The sequence below is a fragment of the Vitis riparia genome, chromosome 9 (genome assembly GCF_004353265.1).
Source record: "Vitis riparia cultivar Riparia Gloire de Montpellier isolate 1030 chromosome 9, EGFV_Vit.rip_1.0, whole genome shotgun sequence".
Classification (NCBI taxonomy): domain Eukaryota; kingdom Viridiplantae; phylum Streptophyta; class Magnoliopsida; order Vitales; family Vitaceae; genus Vitis; species Vitis riparia.
This window is the reverse complement of record NC_048439.1, coordinates 271464-295369: the sequence shown is the minus strand read 5'-3', so window position 1 is coordinate 295369 and position 23906 is coordinate 271464. Positions and strand designations below refer to the sequence as shown.

Here is a 23906-nt window from a genome sequence, read left to right as displayed (position 1 = left end):
CTTTCCAACAAAATTGGATATTTTTTTTTAATTTTAAAAATTATAATTAATTTTAACTTAAAAATGAGCTATTATTATTATTATTATTATTGTTATACATGCTTTTTGGAAAAGCTTTTAAGGGAATTTAATTTTGCTTTTTATCTTTAAAAGGTAGGCCGAAGGTTCTTTTATATCCTATATATGAAACTTCATATAGAATTCTTTTTATTGAAAATTTAAAATTAAAAGAAAAAAAAAAAAACTTTTTCTTTCCACACATCTTGATTTCTAGGTTTTAGCCCTAAATTAAAGAAGACATTAATATCATTTGAGAGAAAGTCTTAGCTAGGAAGTTGTATTTCATAAGCTTTCTTAAAGAATGATTGTATATGATAAAGATAAGATAAGAAATATTAGCAAAGCCATAGAATTAAATGGTTCTTATAAGTGAATAAACCAGTCTTGGTGTGGGTATGTGATGCCATATTCTCAAGACCTGTGTGTCAGCTCCAACTAGATCAATCTTTTTTGGGTTGTGATTCAACCATATATATACTACTGAAATATTATGTGTATAATAAAATCCCTAAGCTTCCTTTATGCTTTTCCGTATATACACACAGAGATGATGCACATACAACAAGGATGTAGGAACCTCGTCTGAGTTAAGTTTCTGTTATGAAAAATCACGAAAAAGAAAATTAATAAAGAAAATACGTAAAACCCACAAAGGATTTATGTTCTAATTAGATGAAAAGGAGGATGTTTCATTTTAAGTACTCTAATTGAGAAAGTTTCTAAGTCTTATCTATCTTGAGGTTTCCTATGTTGGAATTTTTATGTGTGGACTTACATAATCAATGTAATAATGTCATAAATCAATGTTATTTTATTTTTTCATTGTGGTCCATAACGAGACTGGACATATATTGTTGCTTGATTTTTTATGGGATTTACTTGACTGGTTCATTAAGTCAAGTGGTCCAAATAATGTGTGATATATATAAGTGCAAATGAAATGACTCTCTTCTTATTGGCTGAAAGAGCACGCACTGCACGCACTCTTGAGAGCACACACTTGGACTGAATCTTGAGGAGGAAGGGGAAGAGCTCATTGAACCCAAATTTTCACACCATAACTGGATTGAACTTCTTCTTAAACACCAGTGGTGCGAGAAATGGCTTTTCATGGCATTGATCAAGGTGAGCATTTCATTTATTCCCATTTAATGCATGTTTTAATGTCTACATGTGATCCTATGTTGTTTAGATTTTCATCAATTGGTATCAGAACACTATATGGATGACATTTAAGCTGCATATTTGGGTTATTTTGGGTTTCCCGTTTTCTGGTTTGGAAGCCTTTTTTTTTTGGAGCTTTTTTTTTGTTTGGTGTTGATTCTCGATTTTCAAGCCCGATTGAGGTTGGAGACTTATAGAGAATATTGTTTGGAGCAAAACCCATCATTTTTATGGTTTTTTGGAGCTCATTTGGTGGGATTTCGAAAATTAAGGCTTATTTTGGTTAGTCATTTTATGCATTTTTTGTGTAATTTTTGGGTTTAGATTGAAGGATTGATGTTTGAGGATGAAAACCTAAATGTTTTTGTTGGAAAATGCACAAAATTTTGGTCGAATTTTTTTTTTCTCTAGAAGAACCAGGTCGTGTTTAGGTGGAGAAGATGAGATGGCGTCATCATGATGTCATAATTTTATTTATTTATTTGGTTTTGGTTGTCTTGGTATTCTTGGAATTATTGTGTGTTTATTAAATTTGGTTTTATTGGGACAATTATTATTTTATTATTTTTTATGGTATAATTTTTTATCTTATACCAATAATGTTGTCCTAGGCCATTTTTGTTAAATATTTAAATTATTATGACAATGAAGAACACTTGTGTGATTGCCTATCACAATTGCAAGTGTGTCAAGTTGTGCAAATTAAATATTTGAGTTTGTCATGACAATAGTGAACATATATGTGGTTGTTTATCGTGATCTTATATGTGTCAAATTGTCTCTGTTGAGATATTTTATCTCCTCTTTTGGTTGCTTTATTATTATGATTACTAAGGTCCATACGGGTATTGTAATTGTCCTATCAATGATTATAATACTTGGTAGGATACTTAGATTGGTGAAGGAAACTAATTATATATTATGAATCGTACTAATTTTCTTTTGCCTTTTTGGTAATAAAATTAGTGCACCTTTGTTGTGATATTTAATTAGTTGTCATTACCGCTATGAAATTTCAAAATTCCAAGTTATTGCTAAATTGCGAAATTCTGGAAACTAGCAAATAGCATGATATTGAAGTAACATGCATATTGTTTAATTTTGCTATTTTCCAGCTACTAGCAATCCTAGAATTACTCTGCAATTATCTGCCATCAAGCCTCTTACTGGAAATAACTTTGAGGAATGATATGAGTCTTTCAATGTGCATATGACTCTGCACAATTTGGACTTGGCTTTGAGAGTTGATGAGCCAAGTAAGCCCACTGATGTGAGCTATGCTGATGAAAGATCCTTTTATGAGAAATTGGAGCACTCCAATAGAAGTTGTTTGATGGTGATGAAGTATACTATGGATAAATCTATTAAAGAATGTGTGCCAAAGATGGAAATGGCCAAAGACTTTATAGAATATGTGAAGGTCAATTATACCAAGATTGATAAGGTAGAAATGACAACTTATTTGAAGTTTCTCACAACCACTATGTATGATGGAGTAGGTGGGGTTAGAGATCACATCATCAAGCTAAAACACTACTTCAACAAGGCAAATGAGATGAAAGTGGGGTTGAGTGAGAAATTCTTGAAATGGTTGATACTTGAGTCTCTTCCTACTTCCTTTGATGCGGTGAAGTTGACTTATAATGCCTTGAAGGAGGAATAGACTCTGGAGGAGTTGATGTCCATTGTGGTGTAATATGAAGTCTTACTAAAGAAAAATGAGACTCACTCTCTTGCTCTTGTTACTAACCAAGTGAACGATATGAAGAAAAAACCTCCACATAAGAATTTTGGAGGCTCTAAGCAATTCAAGAGGAAAAAGAATCCGAGCCAAGGAACCTCTAATGCATTTGCTTTTTCTAATGCTACAAAGAATGAAAGATTCAAGGGGAATTGCAACTTTTGCTACAAGATTGGCCGCAAGCAGGTTGATTGCTTCAAGTTTAAAAATTGGCTAGAGAAGAAGAAGAAATGTGAAATTGTGGTTGTGGTTAATTTGAATGCAAACATGATTGAGACTAATATTGTTGATGTTCATGCCAATTATTGGTGGTTATATACTGGTGCCACTATTCATGTCACTAATTCTTTTTAGGAGATGACAAACAAAAGGAGGTCGTCAAAGCATGAAGAATGTGTGTATATGGGTGATGGTAACAAAGTGAAAGTAGAATTTTTTTGGCATGATAAAGCTAAGATTGACCACATAAAGTTTTTTTTTGTTACACAATGTTGCTTACATACCCTCACTTAGGAGGAATCTGATTTCTGTATCTATTTTGGATAGACAAGGTTACACTTTCCACTTTAGAGGAGGAAAAATGGATATATTTGGCAATGCTGTTTTGTTTGGCAATCTTTATAGTCTCAATTTGCATCATGGTCCTTTATGTGATTCATCTTCTGCTAATTCTGTTGTTGGTTGCAAGCGTGCTAGAATGAATTTGAGTTCTTCCATGTTGTGGCATAAACGCCTAGGTCATATTTCTAAGCAAAGATTAGAGAGATTGGTTAGAGATGGTGTGTTTTCTAATCTTGATTTCTCATACTTCGAGACTTGTGTTGTTTCCTTAAAGAGGAAGATGACAGCTAAGACCAGAAATGAGAAGGTTGATAAGTGTGGAAGTACTTTAGACTTGATCCACACGGATATATGTGATCCTTTGACACCAATTGCTTTAGGGGGTTATAAATATTTCATCACTTTTATTGATGATTTCTCTAGATATGGTTATGTTGAACTAATCCATGAGAACTCTGACTCCCTAAATGTGTTTAAGGCCTTTAAGGCTAAGGTGGAGTTGCAGTTGGGAAAGCCCATTAAAGTTGTGAAGTCTGATAGAGGTGGTAAATATTATGGGAGATATAATGAAATTAGATGGAATCCTGGACCATTCGCTAAGTTTCTGTTGGAATGCGGCATTGATGCTAGATATATAATGCTAGACACTCCTCAACAGAATGGGGTTGTAGAAAGAAGGAATCGCACATTGTTGGATATGGTAAGTTGCATGTTATCTAATTCCTCCTTACCAGAATTTTTGTGGGGTGAAGCCTTAAGGACTGCGACATATATTTTGAATCAAGTGCCCAGTAAGTTTGTGCCTAAGACACCTGATGAGTTATGGTCAGGGAAGAAATCGAGTCTTCACCATTTTCATGTTTGGGGATCTAAGGTTGAGGTTAGGCCGTATAACCCACAGTCAAAGAAACTTGATCCTAAAACTATTAGTGGTTTCTTCGTTGGTTATTGCATTGGATCAAGGGGTTCCAAATTTTATTGTCCATCTCATACCATCAAGATCATTGAGTCAGACAGGGTTGTATATTTTGAAGATGAAGGTAATGTTGATCCCAATTTTGTGCCTCGTGAGATACCTTTTGGAGAAGAGCATATTATAATTCCTTTTCCTACATCTCATGTTCCAGATGTGGATGTTCCTATTGTCCAACAACCGGCCACTGATCAAAGAGAGCATGGTGATCAAGTGGAACTTGGCATTCCTGTTGATGGTACTGTTGTTGATGGAATTCATTTGAGAATAAGGGTTCGTAGGCCGGCTATTTCAAATGATTACATGATTTATTTATAGGAGCATGAGTATGATGGTTATGATGTCTTTGATCCAATCACTTATCAAGAAGCAATTCATTGTCCTCAATTCACTTCTTGGAAAGAAGGCATGGATGATGAAATGAACTTTATGTATATGAATGGTGTTTGGGATTTGGTTGAATTGTCACATGGTTGTAAATCAATTGGATGCAAGTGGGTCTTTAAGACCAAACGTGATTCTAGCGGGCAAATAGAGAGATATAAAACTAGACTTGTGGCTAAAAGTTATAATCAAAGAGGAGTAATTGATTTTAAAGAAACATTCTCACTTGTGTCGACCAAGGACTCTTTTAGAGTGATTATGGCTATTGTAGCTCATTTTGATTTGGAGCTACATCAAATGGATGTCAAAACAAATTTCTTGAATGGTGATCTGGATGAGGACATGTATATGGAGCAACCTACTGGTTTTACAGAAATTGGAAAGGAAGACTTAGTTTGCTAGCTCATTAAGTCAATTTATGGTTTTAAACAGGCTTCGAGACAATGATATCTGAAGTTTGATAGGATTATCACCCAAAATGGTTTTAAAGAGAATACAGTTGACAAATGCATATATTTGAGGGTCAATGGGAGTAATTACATATTTCTTGTTTTATATGTTAATGATATACTACTCGCGTCAAATGATTTTGACTTGTTGATTGAGACAAAGCACATGTTGTCAACCCATTTTGACATGAAGGATCTTGCTAAGACTTCTTATGTTTTGGGCATAAAGATTCCTTGTGATAGTGCTAATGGGGTGTTTAAATTGTCTCAAAGAACTTATATTGAGAAGATATTGAAGAGGTTCAATATGCACAACTGTAGTTCTACTAGAGCGCCAATTGTGAAGGGTGATAAGTTTTCAAAGACTCAGTGTCCTTAAAATGATGATGAGAGAGAGGAAATGAGAACCATTTCTTATTCATCTTTGGTTGGCAGCCTTATATATGCTCAAGTATGTACACGCCCTGATATTGTTTTTGTTGTGGGATTGTTGGGAAGGTACTCGAGCAATCCTGAGAGTCAACATTGGAAAGCTACTAAGAAAGTCCTTAGGTATTTGCAAGGAACTAAGGACTTAATGTTGACATATCAACGCACCAACATACTTGATGTAGTTGGGTTTTGTGATGCTAATTTTGTTGGCTGCATAGATGATAAAAAATCCACTATGGGCTATATTTTTATGATGGCATGAGGAGTTGTATCTTGGAAAAGTGTCAAGCAAACACTTACAACATCTTCAACTATGGAGGCAGAGTATGTGGCATGTTATGAGGCTTTTTGTCATGCAATATGGATGCAGAATTTTATTTCAACTTTGGGAGTTGTTGACTCCATTTCTAGACCGTTGAAATTATTTTGTGATAATTCCATAGCTGTTGCTTTCTCTGAGAACACTAAAAGTACTTCTCGTTCCAAGCATATTGATGTAAAGTTCTATTTTGTTAAGGAGAAAGTGGCAGAGTCTCTTATTGATATTGAGCACATGTCCACAAAAGGTATGTTGGCGGATTCACTAACAAAAGGCTTACCCATAATTGTGTTTCATGAACATGTATCTCAAATGGGGTTGTTGGGAGCCTAGGTTGCATTAAGTTAGTGAGAGCCATTTTTGGTATTGTAATATTATGCTATTATTGAAAGGATTGTTATTATTGTATATTTTCGTGTGAATCAAACAATGAAACATGTATAATTGCTTTTGATTATTTGTTTTGATGAGATTCTATGAGACATTGATTTATGATTATGTATATGTTGTGATGTTTGATTATGTAGTCCAAGTGGGAAAATTGTTGGAATTTTTATGTGTGGACTTACATAATAAATGTAATAATGTCATAAATCAATGTTATTTTATTTTTTCATTGTGATCCATAATGAGACTAAACACATATTGTTGCTTGATTTTTTATGGGCTCACCCTAATTCAGTTGACTGGCTCATTAAGTCAAGTGGTCCAAATAATATATATATATATATATATATATATATATAAGTGCAAATGAAAGGGCTCTCTTGTTCTTGGTTGAAAGAGCACGCACTGCACCCATTCTTGAGAGCACACACTTGGACTGAATCTTGAGGAGGAAGGGAAAGAGCTCATTGAACCCGGATTTTCACACCATCACTGAACTGAGCTTCTTCTTGAACACCAGTGGAGCGAGAAATGACTTTCCATGGCATTACTCAAGGTGAATATTTCATTTATTGTCATTTAATGCATGCTTTAATGTCTACATGATCCTATGTTGTTTAGATTTTCATCATCCTAAACCCATCAAATCTCCAACCAAGGTCTAATGGTCATCCTCTATGCCTATAAAAGCCGTTGCCCAGGCATAACATCGACGCAAATCACAAAACACTTCTTCTATATACCTAGCTATGGTCTCCATTACGGGTTTTCTCCTTTTCTGTAGTCGGAGGTCGTTTGCAGTTGTAGCATAGACTACAGAAGTGCAACCAACAGCTTCAGCGGTGAGGAAGGCAATGGATTCGACTACTACTTTGGATTAAAGACCAAACCTGCAATACAGCAAAAGTAGAGCGTCTGGATGAAAGACCCTAAGATTGGTAACTGGGTTCCTAAGGTTCACTTTGGTGATACCAACTTGGAGGCACTGAGAGAGAAGTTCCTCCCTAGGAGGCCTCCATTTTAATGGAGGATTCAAGTCTTAAAATCTTCTTCATTCTGCTTCTGCTTCTTAATCACAGATTAAGAGCCCATTTGACAGTGATTCTAATAAAAACGTTTTTCTTAAAAGTGTTTCCTTCTATAGTGTTTCATTGGAAAACACTTTTTTTGAGAATCAGAAAAAATGATTTTCAAGTGTTTTTGATAATATATTGTATAAGTATAAAAACACTTTTGATATTAATAAATTACCAAAAAGGACATATATACATTTATATTGTTTAAAAAAACTAAATATATATATATATATATATATATATATATATATATATATATATATATTATGATTTAAATAAATTTTTTTCAAGAAGAATTAGATTAATAAATAAATATCAATCATGCTATAACAAATTATTTGATTATATATTAGTTTAAAATTAATAATTTTTTTATCACTATAATAAAATTTTAAAAAATATTTATAAAAAACATCTAAATCAATAAAAAAGAACATTGAATAAAAGATCATTTTCAAAATAATATGATTTCATATTAATTTCTTCAAAAAAAAAAAAAACCTTTTCTAATTAAAAGTAAATAAGAAGACAAATGTTTTCATAGCAAAAAAATGGGGAACTGTAGTCGCATTTGAAAGGGTTTTTCTCACCTAATCAGATGGCTCATTGACGACCTAGGAAGTGAAGCTTTATCTGAAAATATTTTAGCTTGTTTCCCTGGTGCTTTGTTTGCATGAGTTTCTCATTGTTGTGGCCACCTCTGTTCTTGGACCCTATTCATTGTATGAGCTCTAAGGAGTAGAAGATTCATTCTCCGCGTATGGGTGCATCCCTTTTGCTTTGGTTCACGTCAGATCCACTACTCTTTTGCCTCATTTCTAGTATGCCATGTATGGCTACCCTCCAAGCTGTCTCTAATGTTTCTGCTAGCATCTCAAGTTCATCCACCCATGTGCATGGGACCCATGCAAATATGACTACCTCTTCCACATCCATTTGTTGTTAACCTGCACCACTTAATATCATTGATTCCACGCCCTTTACGTTCGACCCATTCCCAGGATTGGCTGCCACCTCCATCACCGCTGTCAAACCATCTTCCATTACCAGGCTACCTGAAGCTATCAAAGTTGTCGTTGCAGTGCACCGAGCGCACCCTCATGTATTATTTGGGTGATGCAAGTGATCTCTTGCCAGAGATCCCAGCATCATCGTCGCTGTTTGGGACGTCACCGGAGCGAGTTGCAGTATGCTTCACGGAGGTGCTTTAGACATGCATAACCAGCTCGTGCTTCGATGCCTCCACGCCGGACTGTGAGCTCAGTCACCACACCATTGAAGCGTCTGAAGGTCGTCCTACCGCTATCCCCCGTCCTCCGTCACTCATTGTTGGCAACTTTCCCTTCACTGACCAAGCCGGCAGCAGTTGCGCCTCGAGGTCGCGAGCGAATTCTTCCCCAAAGCCGGCGCATGGTTCGCCTCGAATTGCTCTGACCATGTAGACAGTCGTGCCGATCATCAACGACAACGGCAACATCTTTTGGATGTCACCGAACTGCCACCATTGCTTCTCTCCCCATCGTTTTACCGGTGGTGGAAGCTTCTTCTAGGAAATGTTTCCCAGGTGGAGGAGCGAGTTGTGAAGGAGATGGAGCCTTGGGCTTGCCCATTGGTGACGGATATTAGGTTTGAGAAGAAGCCCAAGCCCAAACATGTTGAGGGGGGGGGGGGGGGGGGGCTCATGCTCTCCATGCCAGCCATCCACATGGCCCATGTCCACATTTAGTCAGTCCATTGGGTTGTTGCAATTTTGAATAACCTTCAGATTTCTAATTTTCATAATTGATTTATTTATCTATTTCCAAAAAAAAAAAAAGAATGAGCTCTGGTTTCTCAATGAATTTTCTAAATTCCGAATTTTAAATCCTATTTTTAAAACTTATGTCCTTAAGCAATTATTCAAAAATCCGATTTTCAAATTTAATCTTCAACCTCAAAAATCTCACTATTCCCTTTCATCCATTCGAATATCATTTTGATTAATTAGTAATATTACTCCATATTTGTTTATCTCTTTTAAAAGTCTCAATCATTGAACTTAATTTTCAACCCTGAAAATTCCACTATTCTTTTTTATTCATTTAAATGTTATTTTCGTTAATTAGTATTATTATCCTATATTTATTTATTTATTTAAAGTTCAATCCTTCAAAAATCCAATGTCCTAATTTAATTTTCAATCCTAAAAATTCCACTATTCGTCTAAATGTTATTTTCGTTAATTAGAATTATTATCCCATATTTATTTATTTAAAGTTCAATCCTTCAAAAATTCAATGTCCTAATTTAATCTTCAATCTCAAAATTTTCATTGTCCAATTTTATTCGTTTAAATATCATGTTTGTTAATTATTATTATTATTTCATATGTATTTATTTATCCTATTTTAAAAATCTCATTCATTAAAGTCTAATCCTTCAAAAATCCAATGCCCTAATTCAATTTTTCAATCCTAAAAATTTCACTATTCGTCTAAATGTTATTTTCGTCAATTACAATTATTATCTCATATTTATCTATTTATTTAAAGTCTAATCCTTCAAAAATCCAATGTCCTAATTTAATTTTCAATCCTAAAAATTCCACTATTCGTCTAAATGTTATTTTCATTAATTAGAATTATTATCCCATATTTATTTATTTAAAGTCTAATCCTTAAAAAATTCAATGTCCTAATTTAATTTTCAATCCTAAAAATTTCATTATTCGTCTAAATGTTATTTTCGTTAATTAGAATTATTGTCTCATATTTATTTATTTATTTAAAGTCCAATCCTTCAAAAATCCAACATCCTAATTTAGTTTTCAATCCTAAAAATTCTACTATTCATCTAAATGTTATTTTCGTTAATTAGAATTATTATCTCATATTTATTTATTTATTTAAAGTCCAATTCTTCAAAAATCCAACGTCCTAATTTAATTTTCAATCTAAAAAATTCCATTGCTCATTTTCTATGCATTTAAATATTATTTCCGTTAATTAGCATTATTATTCCATATTTATTTATTTATTCTAATCGTTAAAGTTTAATTCTTCAGAACCCGACTTCCAAATCTAATTTCCAATCTCAAAAGCTCCATCGTTCATATACCGTTGTTTAATAATTATTCTCATTATTAATGTTATCCCATCCATTTATTTATTAAGTTATTCACATACCCAAGATCTCATCTCTAAATAAATTCTTAAGTTTTCAATCTCTAAATTCAAATCTCCAATCTCTAAAATTTCATCTTTCGCAATTATTTACCTAATCTTTATTATTTTACCATTGTCATTATTCCATTCATTTACTTATTCACTCATCCACTTATCCACTCATTTAAAATCCCGAACTCTCAAATCATTTTGAAAATTCCAATCTCGTTCAAATTTAATTTCTAAAATTTTCATTCTCACATTTAATCTCTAAAAGTTTTATCTTCAAATAAACTCTAAAACTCCAATTTTCAAATAATCTTCGAGACACCAATTTTTCAAATAAATTTCAAAAATCCAATTTTCTCTCAAATAGTTTTAATTTCACTTTGGTTTTCAAACAATCTTCTGCTCCTCTTGATTTTAATAGGCATGAATGAATTTTTCATAATTCCGGAATGGAATCTGTGATATTAATTCATGCAAAATAAATGGGTTTTGGTGGAAGCCCGACATATGTGATTTTATGATTGATTAATTTGATGGTCATACATTATTGATTTATTCTGCTCTATGACATACATGGGATTATTTCTTAATTGTGCACTAACACGCTCTCTTGACAACGCATTGATCGTTTGATGCCAAGGTATGCCCCGCTCCCACTTCGATCGTTCTTTATTGAGTGTCTTGATTCTCATATGTGCATGATCGATTTGAGTATCCATTGATTTTCTTATTGATTGTCATGTCAGCTTCATTTTATTAGTAGAGACCCGACTTTAGGGACTTAGAGGGATGTTACGGTCTTTACCATACCTTCCCGATAAGTAACCTAACCCCCGAGCCTGATCCAGTTTTTCACAGATCACCTTTTTCAAAATAAGGAATCACACTTAGGGTTTTCTTTCTTATTTTATTTACCCTTTTAAAAATAAAATAAAAATAAGTAACGACTCCAAGTCATATTTTTTTAATAAATAAAATCATTTTCGAATAAAAATCTAACTCGTCATCGAGTGGAAATCGCATGAGCCAAAATGCGGGGTCCATAGGAACATATCTTATAGAAATAATGAACCTAAAAAAAAATTAAATGACTAAGATGAAATATAAAAAAAGAATAAAGAAACTACACATTAATAAAATAAAAAACAATACCAAATTTTATAAGAAGTTCACCACCAAAGCTCATCTAATAGTCACAATTTTTAGAGAAAGAAATAATAAAAAGTATAAAAAAAAATGGCATAATGACTTTTCAATTCACACATAAAGCAAACCAACATCTCTTCCCTCCCTTCAACCTAACAACTAAACAATATTAGGTAACAAAAATATGTTTCCACATAAGAACAAGAAACAACTCCAACTCTCAAACATGTTTATGTTTAAGCCATGCAATTTGATCAACTGGGTCTTCTAATGCAACAAACATCTCTCTATTTTCCTTGACAACCATGATAACCGTGGCTTTCATATATAACTTAGTCATTCTTCACTTTAGGCATGCTACATATGATTTTCATCACTTCAACAATGCTACAACTTGGCTTATCTCCTCTAGATGAGATAGAAGACCTATTCTCCACAGCACTACAAATGCGCTCTAACTGGATAGCCACAAGCTCAAATTTGGTTTCATCTATTTTCCTCTTTCTTCTTCCTTCATTCTTTTTTTCCATTGAAGGTTGAGTAGTAGCTTCAAAATTATGGGAGATGGTATCAAGTGACGGATTGCAACTACAATCATCTTGGTCTTTTATTATATTATATTTGTGTTCCCCCACCTTAGATGAATCATCAACATCTTGTCCTACAAAGCCTTATGATGGTGCCCAAGCTCCTTCACCAGTAGCAACAATATCTTTGAAAAGTAGGTCTAATTGCTAAACATTTTTCAAGCATTTTGTTTTAAACTTTATTGCTTCAGGATTCTCCTACAAGAGTATTTAATTTATCATATTTCATAACCAATATATAAATTAATCAAATAAATTTAATGAATAAACAAAACATACCTTCAATTTCTTATCCCACCATTCATTGCTTACATTGATGGTTTGTCTCATAGGATCCCACCCAAGCCCAGTCTCTTTCCCAATCAAGGTATTCCAAAGTTGCCAATCATTTTTAAGAGAACTCCATTTATTCTTAAGTTGTCTATATTGATAGTTTCTTCCAGTCAAATTGTTGAAGGTTTTTATCACATTTTTCCATCTCAACTTGCTAAAGTGACTTTTTAGTCTATTTCTAGCCAGAGTCTTAGCCATACAAACTTTGATAAAAGCATCTATTGTAATATCATCCCAATAAGCTTTGCTTTGTTTTTCACTTTCTTCACCACTTGGTTGTTGTAATGGTTGAACTATATTGCTAGACATCCTCTATTTAAAATATATATATATATATTAGAGAAATAATAATTTTCAAACAAAGAATCACACAATTAAAATGAAGAATAAAGAAAGAATTAAGGAACAAAACATCATGAATATATAGTTATCTAGTGTAAACAATGCTTGGTATGATTAAATTTTTTAAGTGTAAACTCGATATTGAGCATCATATAAGCAGATTTTGTAAAGCATAATAAACAAATAAGAAAAAGAACAATGATGTTATCTGAATTTTTCAAACCAAACCATAAGAACAATGATGACATGAAAGCCTGAGTAGAATTTGGTATTTCAATTGATAGCTTTTTATCTCTGGGAAATTTAACTCATTAAGAAAAACTTTATTTTCCACATCAAGCACATAAGTCAACTGTCCAACCATCAATTTAGCCGACAATAAAATCACAGTAATCTGAAAAAGACTCGCAGTGAGCTACCAGCAACAGAAAGCTCAAATGAATATATTTGTTGATTCAAAGTTCAAGACAAGAAACTCATTGCAGTTTGTCAGCTCTTTTTAAAAAATGCTTCATTTTATCAATTCAAGCATTAAAAATACTTCAAGATTTGTCAATAAATTTAAGAATGGCTAAAGCTGGAACATGAGTTTGAACCAACTTAATGTAGCAAGGCTGATATCTCTAAATTCAAAGAACTCTCATGAAAGAGTATGCTAGCTAGCTTCACATTTCTCTTCAAAGAAAGAACATATGAAGAAGCTAAAGAAACAACAGGTGTATCATAACAAAACAGTTCCAATGATGGCGACTATCACTATTGAATCTAAAAGAAAACTTGATTTGCATGTTATAGAAATATTTCAAAACAGAACCATTTATCCATTCATAGGACAGTTTCTGAAGAAGTTCTATCATCTTAGAATAGATACCTATGAAAAATTGCCCTATTATGTAAGTGACAAAGTAATCCAAAATGCACATTCTAGATGCAACATACATGCAAAACAAATCAGCCTAGAAAAAAAGTGAATAGGTTGCTGAAAGATTAAAGCACTGGAAAATATGAAAAACCCATTAAATTAAACACATCAGAGTTGAATATCAAAAGTAACAGAAGCAATATGGATGTTATCTGAATTTTTCAAATTTTTTATATGGTGTGTACTACAACTAAAATAAATCCCAAATATATACTACTCATTATAAGGTGTGTCAATCTCAGATAACACAAAGCCCCCTCTTTTGCACTCAATCTCAAATACCTAAATAATAGTTACACAATCATGTTCATGTCAAAAATACAAAACAGGGCCCTATATTTTCCAGGAATATGGAAAGAGAATCTGTAACTGTAAAGAAAAAGAGTGATTTTGGAAATAAATATGAAATTTGGTGATGAAACCAGGGCAATCTCTTTGGGGTTTCTTATTTCAACACCACACCTTTCAGAGGCAAAGATCCAACTCAAAAGAAAATCAAAACTGAAAGAGGAAAAATCTAGTGTTTTCTTGAATTTTGATGAGAAAATTTAACAGAGATAGGGTAATCTTCCATTGCTGGTATGGATTCACCAAATTGTCACTTCTGTATGTATATATCAGACCCATCTTTCTACTTCAACACCTTATACAGAATGTTTTTGTAAGCTTTTCTCAGTAGTTAACCTTTTCGACAATTATGTTTTCTAGTCTTTTCAAGACATCCAAACACTTAAACTAGCCATAACCAACAACAGACAGAAAACCCTAAACACTTAAACAAGGTGATGGCAGCAGAGACATGTGGTTTACAGATATGTGAACCAAAAACCCTAAACAGAGCAATTGCATATGTGAACCAGAATAGAGAATGAGAGTTTTAGAGAGAGAAATACCGGGAAATGAGACTCGATTGCTGTATTGATTTACTATTTCATTTTCTCATACTTTCCTCCTAACCAAACAATCCTAAAACTCAAACCCTAACTAACATTTCAAGACAATCAGACATTAAAAACAAGGAAAAGAAAAACAAGAAAAGAACAAAGGGTTACCTTCGATCAAACCAATGACGTCAAACGAAAGTGTAGCGTCTTTCCTACTGTGTAGTCTCAAGTGGAGAGCGATGGAAGAGAACAAAGGAGAGAGGTACGAGTGAAAGGGAAAGTGAGGTATCAGGAATCACTTGGGGGCATTTTTGGAATCTTTTAAAATTTTGAAGTGTTTTTTTTAAAAACACCTGTCAAGTGATTCTCTAAAAAATCACTTTTAAGTGTTTTTCCATATTTTCAAAAGTATTTTTTAAAATTTACCAAACACCTTATTTTCATCCCAAAAACACTTAAAAGTGTTTTTAAGAGTAGAAACACTTTTGAAAATCACTGTCAAACAGGCTCTAAGGCTAGCTTCAACCACTTCTATATCTATACATTGTCAAAGTTAAGATCAATATTACAATATATCTATCTTCTTGTCTAAGTTTTTTCATGCCTGAAGCAAAATACTAAGGTTTTCAAGTGTGTGTGTGTTTTTTTTATAAATAAATTACTATTAGAAATAATTGAAAAGTATTTTGAGAAATTTTGCATTATATATATAAATAAAGAATACCTTCATGAAAAATAAATACATAAATAGAATTTTTATGATAGTTGTTTTTGAAGATATTGAGACCATTTTTACCATAATTGTTTTCAAAAATATTATTGAATAGATTTCATCCATTAGATTTTATTTGAAAATTGTCTTTTAAAACAGTTTTTTTAGAGTAAAAAATAATTTTCCAACTTATATTTAATAAGATGTTTATTGAAAATAGTTTTTTCTATTTTGTAGCGTATTCTTGAATGTTTTTTCTATTTTATATTTAATAAAATATTATTGAATGTTTTTGCAAATCATCTAGTATATTTATGAACTCACAAATATTTTGACTACCATCACGTGAACCTCCAACCTATAATAGATTTTGTTTTTATAAATCATTTTTAAGAGCTATTTTACAAAACTGTTATCCAATAAACCCATAAATTTTTTTTAAAATTTCCTATAAAGTACTAAATTTATAATGTGAACATGGCTAATATGTGTAGTTAAAATCTAAATGGATGAATAAGGTCACTAAAGAAATGAGACAAGGATCAATACCATTCAGACCACAGAATGACCCTTTTCTCGTCACTTTCTAGGGTATAGTTTGATGTAGAGGCAATGGCGGTGACCCATGAGGAAAAACAATCAGTGACTTTCAAGCTCACTCCAAATCAGATTTTACAAGCTTAGACCATCGGCAACTGGAAGGCCAAATTCTGATTCGTGTTGACCTATGTGAGAGAAGTTTCTTAGACTTATTGAGGAATCATTAGACTCATGGATGGCGCTCCTTTTTCTAGCCCATGGTTTCTTTCCTTCTTTTCCTAGAGGAATCCATTCAATGTATTAACATACACTTTCTAGTCCCACAAGGAGTTCAGTCATCTTCTACCACAAATCTGAGGAAGCAAAAGCGAGGATAAAAAAAATACATATATACTCGGGGAGGGGAAGGCTTCCACTTTTATGGTCAACCACCTGGGAATTTGATATATCAGTAAAGAGAAATTGATTGAAAGGGATTTGATGCCAACTGCCAACCCTTTATAACCATTAATCATCAAGAGAAGCACATCAAGACAGGGAGGTCATAGCCAAATTGCATTGGAATCAAACTGCAATGCAAGTGGGTGAATTCGAGAATCAATCTACTGCCTTGACTCCCAAAGCAGTCCATTGGCTCTAAAGACAGCAACAAACGGGTAGAAGCGAACCACATTTTTCATTACTGAAAAGCAATGAACAAAAATTTATCGAACTAGTTATACTAAAGTTAACTTCAACCCAATTTGCACTTTTGTGCATTGAATACAGTGTTGCCCTTCCATACGTCTTCTATCAGAAAACCATCAGGTGGGGGCGACCAGATCCTATTTAACAAAATCAAACAGAATTAGATCCACAAGTGACTATAAGTATAGCTGAATGAGTTCATCACTAACCACAGATGGGGTGAGAACACCCAGATCTGTAAAGAGTAATGTGAGATACTGAGGAGGTGTATAATCCCGCGCAGATGTTTCAACCTCAACCTTTGAAGGGATGGGAACCCCAAAATCAATGGGGCGTAGGGCGGGGGCCATGTCTTTCTGGTCCAATGGATAGAGACGAGCAAACTGCAAAGCAAAGTATGTGATGATTTGTCAAGTGGAAGTAAAATCAGTGGCCGATGATTCCTCTACCACACTATTACAGAAGGTATGTTTTTTCTTTCAACATACCTTGTAGCTTTCAGCAGCAACATAAACTGGTTTGTTCATGCTGTGAGCCACCAATGCGATTTGGTATGTCCCCATCATGTTAATTATACCTCCACTTTCAACTACTCCATCAGCCCCAACAAATACCATGTCAACCTCATCCATAGTATATGCCACTGCTGAGTCTATTAAGAGCTTCACCGGAACATCAAGCTTTGCCATTTCATTGGATAGTCGTAGTCCTGTCCTGTCCGGCCTTCCCTCTGCATTTTACAGCAAGTTAATTTGAATTCTATGGTGGACATACTACCCAATCTATATTCTACACCAGTTGAACATATATAATGTATCTGTAAGTGATGAGCTTCAGACAAACATGCATTGTCTCAAAACAACTTCCCCATGCTTTTGATTGTCAATAAATGATATACAATATAATTTATCGACATCATGCTAATTTCCAACACAATGTGGGGTGATACCTTGAAATGGATGTATAGCAAACTGCATATGCCAAATGGAAGTATCTTTTGTTCATTGATGGCTTTGATTTGATTTTAATACAACTACGGAAACATTCAAATCAAAAACAGGGTGTTAAGAAAGAAACCTGTGCAGAAAACTCGAAAGAGTTTCTTATTCTGTGCTGCTGTCTTCAGAACTTCCAAGACAACTCTAGAGAAACCATGCACCAAAATGGTACAACCATCAAATATAAAATCTTGACCAAGCATTGCAATGATTCTGCGCGCCTGTCAATATAAGGGGTAAGTTGAAAGGTTTTTGTGCTTAATTTGAACATTTGCATTGGGGATAATTGCAACATGACACAATAGTGAAACAATTATTACCATGGAAAAAGGGAAAAAAATATATATATAATCAATATACCTTATAAGATATCTCTCCAAACCTTTCTGCACGCTCAATCAAACGAGATTTAGCTGAATTAAAGTTCTCATATTCTAAAGCGGAAGTTCTTGTCACATATCGCATGAACAGATCGCAGCCAGCCGTCAAAGAGATGGAGGTTGTATCCCATGACTGAAATGCACAATAAGATTAACCATTTCAATTGAAAGATACATGAAATGCAAAATGCTGATGTCTTTACTCTATCTTAACTTCTTCAACTAACCTAAAGATGACTTGATGCCAGCAAAATCACCATCCTTTCAAGAGAAAACCATTATTTAACTAATCAAGGTTAGTCGACCTGTAAAACTAAACATTTTTGCTTCCCATGATGCCTCCAATTTGGTTAGACATGTAATCAGGTATCCACCTAATCACTTGGAACACTCACCCTGCTCAGAAATTTTTTGTGAGCCTGTTACTTACTTGCAGCCAGCTTAATAAAAACCAATCATATAAATCAAACAAATTTATACAAAATCATACAAAACATTTTGTCATTAAAAACCGAAACCAACACAATTTATATTGGTGTGATTTGATTGGTTCTCTTGGACCTTTCCCCCAAACTGGATTGTGCCCCTGTCAATATCCATTTCACAGCTCACCAGTCCATGATCCTCCTTGTAATCTACCCAGACTTGCTTGAAGGCTTTTTAGCGCCACAATGATATTGTCTGTAGCATAAACCTCGAGTTCCATTTATAAAACCCATCCATATTTAAATCTACTCCTCCACATTGTTGAAGCAGCAGAGGAACCCTATAGTTTTAACCAAATCTATACAATTCGAAATTCATAATAAAATCAAGCCGCTTTTCCTGAGTTAGGTAACATGATTCAAGCTTCGGTTTTCAAAGGTCCTTGTTCTCCAAAAATGAAAATACTAGCAACAAAATTTTCGAAACACAATGCATCATGTATTCATATGAAATAAGAATTTCAATTATCAATAAAGATGAATAAAAACACAAAATTGACGCCCAGCTACGAACACAAACAAGGAATCCCCCTGCATTTCGGTAGAAAGCACTCACTTTAAGAGAATCGGAAGCCTTCTTGAGCTCAATCTCCAGTTCCATCATGGTGGTAGCCTGGCTGAACCGAATCACCGACGCCAAAGCGCGAATCGCGGCCACCGCCTCGGCCAAATCGGGCTGCTTCCGCCAGCTATTGAACTCATCGATGACGCTAAAAGGCTTGCCGGAATCTTCGACCTTGGGGGGCGGGAGGTCGTCGGGGTGGCGGCCAACGGCGGCCTGAGCTTGGGAGAGCCAGTCGCTGGTGACGACGCCGTGGTGATCCGCTCTGGTCTGGTAGTAGGCTGAAATCTTAGGGTTAGGGTTTTGGAGAGTGTCGGCCATGGAGGTGTTAGATGGGGAGAGGCGGAGGCTCTCGCTCTCGTCCTGCACTTCGTCGTTTTGACCCTTGTCGAGAATGAAAGAAGCCGATCTCCACCACATCAATAATCTCTCTCTCTCTCTCTCCTCCTTTTTTCCTCTCAAAATTTTGATTATTCGTAATGAAAGAGAAGGCAATTAGGATTATAATCATTTTGGAGGATCCCCATACGATGTCGTTTTATTGTCATCACAGGAAAAAACGTCGTCGTTTTCTTCCACCAATTTTAGAGATATTCATACTATTAAAATAATGAGCGCCTTGATTATAATACCACCAGTGGGCCCTCCAATTAAGCCCAAACCTCATACAAGGCCCCAAAGCCCAAATTCACTGATATCATGGCCAAATCTTGCTTGAATTGGTCCTCTCATGTAAAAAAAATCTTTGAATAATATGATTGGATATAAAGCTTAAATAACACCCTTTTTTTCTTTTAAATTATTATCAATTTAAATTGTATATTAAAATTTGATGAGTAATACTAAAATATAAGCAAGGGCGAAACCCAACTTGTGCCTAGTAGCAGCAAATGACCCCTTGAAATTTTGAAAAAAAAATTTATATAGGAGATGAGATTCAATCCCTTAACCTAAGATTTTAAGTAAAAATAAGCCATTACCATTAGGTTATACTAACATTTATATATTGTTCTACCCTCTTAAATAAATTTCATATCATGTCTCCTTAAGTTTCCTTTTTAGCTCTGCCTTTAAATGTTAGTATGATATTTGTTGACATAGAACAATTTCCTTTATATGTCCCTTTAAGCATTATTGGTTAAGTTCCGTGTTTTTTCTTTGCAATCTTTTGGGTTGTAAGTAGTAAATAGTTATAGTTGCATCCATACAAGAGTTCTAAAACCACATTCGTAAATATAGGCTCTCTAGCAAGGAGAAGATCAATTTGATGCAATCTTCATGGATATAATGTATTAGCTTCAATTTTGCTTTAATGTTTATATGTTTTCATTCCATGCATATATACTTTTTCTACATCTGTTACTTTTTCTCTACATTCTTGTCTAGATGTTTCTTGTTAAATGCTCAATCAAATATTGCTTAGGGATTAAATCACTTTAATTTGTTGCATACTTTGAAACATCAAATGCCTAAAGATGTTTGATCTTCTCCGATTTGTTTGCATTCAGCTTAATTTAATAAAGTTGAAATCTCTTGTTAGAAAGTGAAAAAAAGTTTTCATAGAGAACGAGGAAACATGTCTTAAACAAGTATTTGTTTTGTAAAATATTTTAAATTAAAAGGTATTCAAAACTAATTAAACCTTCCAAAGTATACTCACAAATAAGATTTCATTTGCTTTCAACCCCTAGGTGAGATCATTGATGACACATCCATCTCTCCTAGCTAATGCTTAATCTTGGTATTTTACAATTCACCCTTTATCATTTCCTTTTCCTTCCAATCATATCTTCCACTAAGACCTCCACAACTTCACCACCTTACCTATTAACCTTCTCAACTAGCCTTAACTCCCTTCAATTCTCTCTTAGGTTTGACATCTCATACTCACTAGGTTGCTATAAATTCAAAGTCCTTACCCTCAAGAATTCAACAAAATTATGATCAACCACAAAACACAAAACACAATCAGTACTCTCCAAGTTTGGGGAGAAGAGGGTATTTATAAGAGGAGCTGGATACATATATATGGAGTCACATTTTGTGGTTGATAAGACCATATACAACAAGAAGTCCCATGACGAGAGAGTGATCAATATAAGGCTCCACCACCATTGTCAAAACATCATCTCCCAACACAACTCCACACTTCGATGTTTTTCTCTTTACCTGCTCACAAAGCATGATGATATATAAAACTAGTTATATCTATATAAACTATAATAGTAATGAGTTTAATCCACCTAAAAACATGAAGATGTACAGACCATCTCACCTCTGCAACAAGCAACCCCAATTCATCTACTATCTTGCATGTTGAATTGCTACTAGTCCTCTTCTCTATCTTAATCTGACATGGTTGATTTTTATCCAACCCCACAACCGCCTTAAATGGAGAACCTCCTCTTAGAATTCCAAATGTTTTCGATCTAACCCGGAACCCTGGCTTACCTTGCTTAATCTCTTTAGCAGCACAGTAGCCCTCCCAGCAACAGAAAAATTTAAATCTCTGCATAAAGAACTTACTTCAATTTATGAACTAAAGATTTATACATATATGTATTGCTTACCTTTCTCAGTATGGTGTAGAGAACTTTGCCTCTGAAATCCATAAGGTAAACTTCATTGCTGCATTTGCGGTCATAGTTATCAACACGATACACGATTCCCCCGTTTGAATCAAACACAGTGCATCCTTTTCCGTGCAGTACTAGAGACTTCATCCATAGAGTAAAAACTTCTTGTTTGGAAGTGAAGTAGCAGTGAGCAGAAGAAAGCAGTGATTGAGGATGAACCCTAGCCATTTCAAGGAAGTCTGAAAGAGTTGGATTTATTCATTTAGCAGCTCAGGCTAGCTAGAGGTTTTAAATGGCTCAGAAATAAACATGCAGTATAATCTTGTAAACCAGATAAAGACTAAAAAATTGAGTATGAAACCAAAACTAAAGTATAAAACCTTAGTTATTGTTCTTCCTAGATATCTAGTCTTATGCCATCTCCTATAGACCTATCTATATAATATATTTGTTCATGAATGCAGATGGGTTATTCCAAGAATATGACAAGAGAAACTTGCTAAGTTACAATTAAATTCCTTGTCTAGTTTCTTGACTTGTTCTTAGAGATTAAACAATGGTAACAAAAAGATAAAAGGCAAATGATAGGGTATTCTATATAAAGAAAAAGTGTTTTCTTTCTTTGATTATACAATTATCTCAATCAATCCTTATTGATAGCCTTCTTATGAATTGGTGCAATTAACATTCTTCCTCATTGGGTCATGTTGAATTTGATTTTTTGGATTTTTGGTACTTTAACAATGGAGTGTCTAATGGAATTTTGCAGTCGAGGAGTACTGAAAAAATAATAAGAATAAAGGAAGCAACAAATGGTAGGAGTCAGAGCAGACTCCAAACAGTAAGTCTTCTTACATAAATGGTTAGAATATGAACAACAGAGACATCAAATGAATGAGAAAGATTAGCATAATGAAAATGAAGATTCTGCATTGATTGTTACATTCATGTTATTAGATTATATGCTTTGGGGTCTGGATGACCCTAGTGGGGATTATTGAGCTGGAAACCTTGAAGGATGATGGACCTTTGATTTGTTTAATGTAACTTTCTTTGTAAACTTCAGTTGTCACTGTATTGAATAACTTGTCGTTGGAGATGATTGGCCATGAATTTGGAGAAGACAGAATGTTTGATCTCCTTCTAAGATTTCTGCTGCAGCTCCACTAATATATATAATAGTTTGATATTATGGCCCTTTCGAACCTTTCTCTTTTTTTAGGGTGTGGATAAGCATCACCCATTGTCCAGTGAGAGGGTTGGTAGGTTGGCCGACTCCTCTTTTTTTATTGCTACCACTTTTATTTTTTTCCCTCTTATTTATTTTTCCATTTTGATTAGTAGCACATGACTCTGTGGCTGAAACCACTCTATAGTTTCTATTCCTTTCTCTGAAATGGCTGATGCTATTAGAAGGGACTAATCCCCATTTACTTTTAGAAGATTTTTTGCCATGCCCGTCAATATTGGGTGGATATTTTTGGAAGGTGTTTCAGAATTTACAATTTTTTTTTTCCCTGGTACATACTTTCTTCTTGAACAAAAGCCCAAAGCTGACCCAAGTGGTACTAGCTCTGTTTCATTCACCTGGGCCACATGCCAAATAAGCCATTGGGCCCTTTTTGGATGTGGGGCTCCGAGTCCATGCCTCATAAGTAAAACCCTAGACTCAATGATATGCCCAGAGGCGCAAAAACCCTAGAAAATGTCTAGGATAAAGAGGGATTTCGCATTCTACAGATGCAGCAGCCACCCTTTAGTCCACAGAAGACGTCTCCTGAAATGGGGTGCTTTTGAGTGCAGTTTTCTTAATGGGTTGTTCAAGTTGAGGCATACCTAGAAATTTTGCCATGGCAAGGTCAGTTGGGTATTGGGGTGATGGCTAAATGTTATTTTCTTTTGTGGGTTTGGTTGATTGCAGCTAGCCGAGCTGGTTGGCTCAAGTATTGCCAGGCAGTAAGTATAGACAGCTGCATATATTGAAACCGTGGGGCACAAAACCAGCTCTTGACTGCTAGAGTTTGAGCAGTGAGATTGATAGTGCTCTACATTTA

General features: G+C 34.3%; 1 protein-coding gene across 1 annotated transcript; it reads right to left on the bottom strand.

Moving 5' to 3' along the window:
* Window positions 1-16540: 16540 nt before the first annotated feature.
* On the bottom strand, window positions 16541-22102 carry LOC117922364 (methylthioribose-1-phosphate isomerase-like). The gene is made up of 8 exons (XM_034840492.1): window positions 21847-22102; window positions 21552-21785; window positions 21315-21445; window positions 19271-19739; window positions 18210-18362; window positions 17929-18070; window positions 17340-17581; window positions 16541-17234 (listed from the first exon to the last, which is right to left on the bottom strand). The coding sequence occupies exons 1-8, from the start codon at window positions 22078-22080 to the stop codon at window positions 17028-17030; spliced, it is 1812 nt and encodes a 603-aa protein (XP_034696383.1). The 5' UTR covers window positions 22081-22102; the 3' UTR covers window positions 16541-17027.
* Between the last annotated feature and the right edge of the window lie 1804 nt (window positions 22103-23906).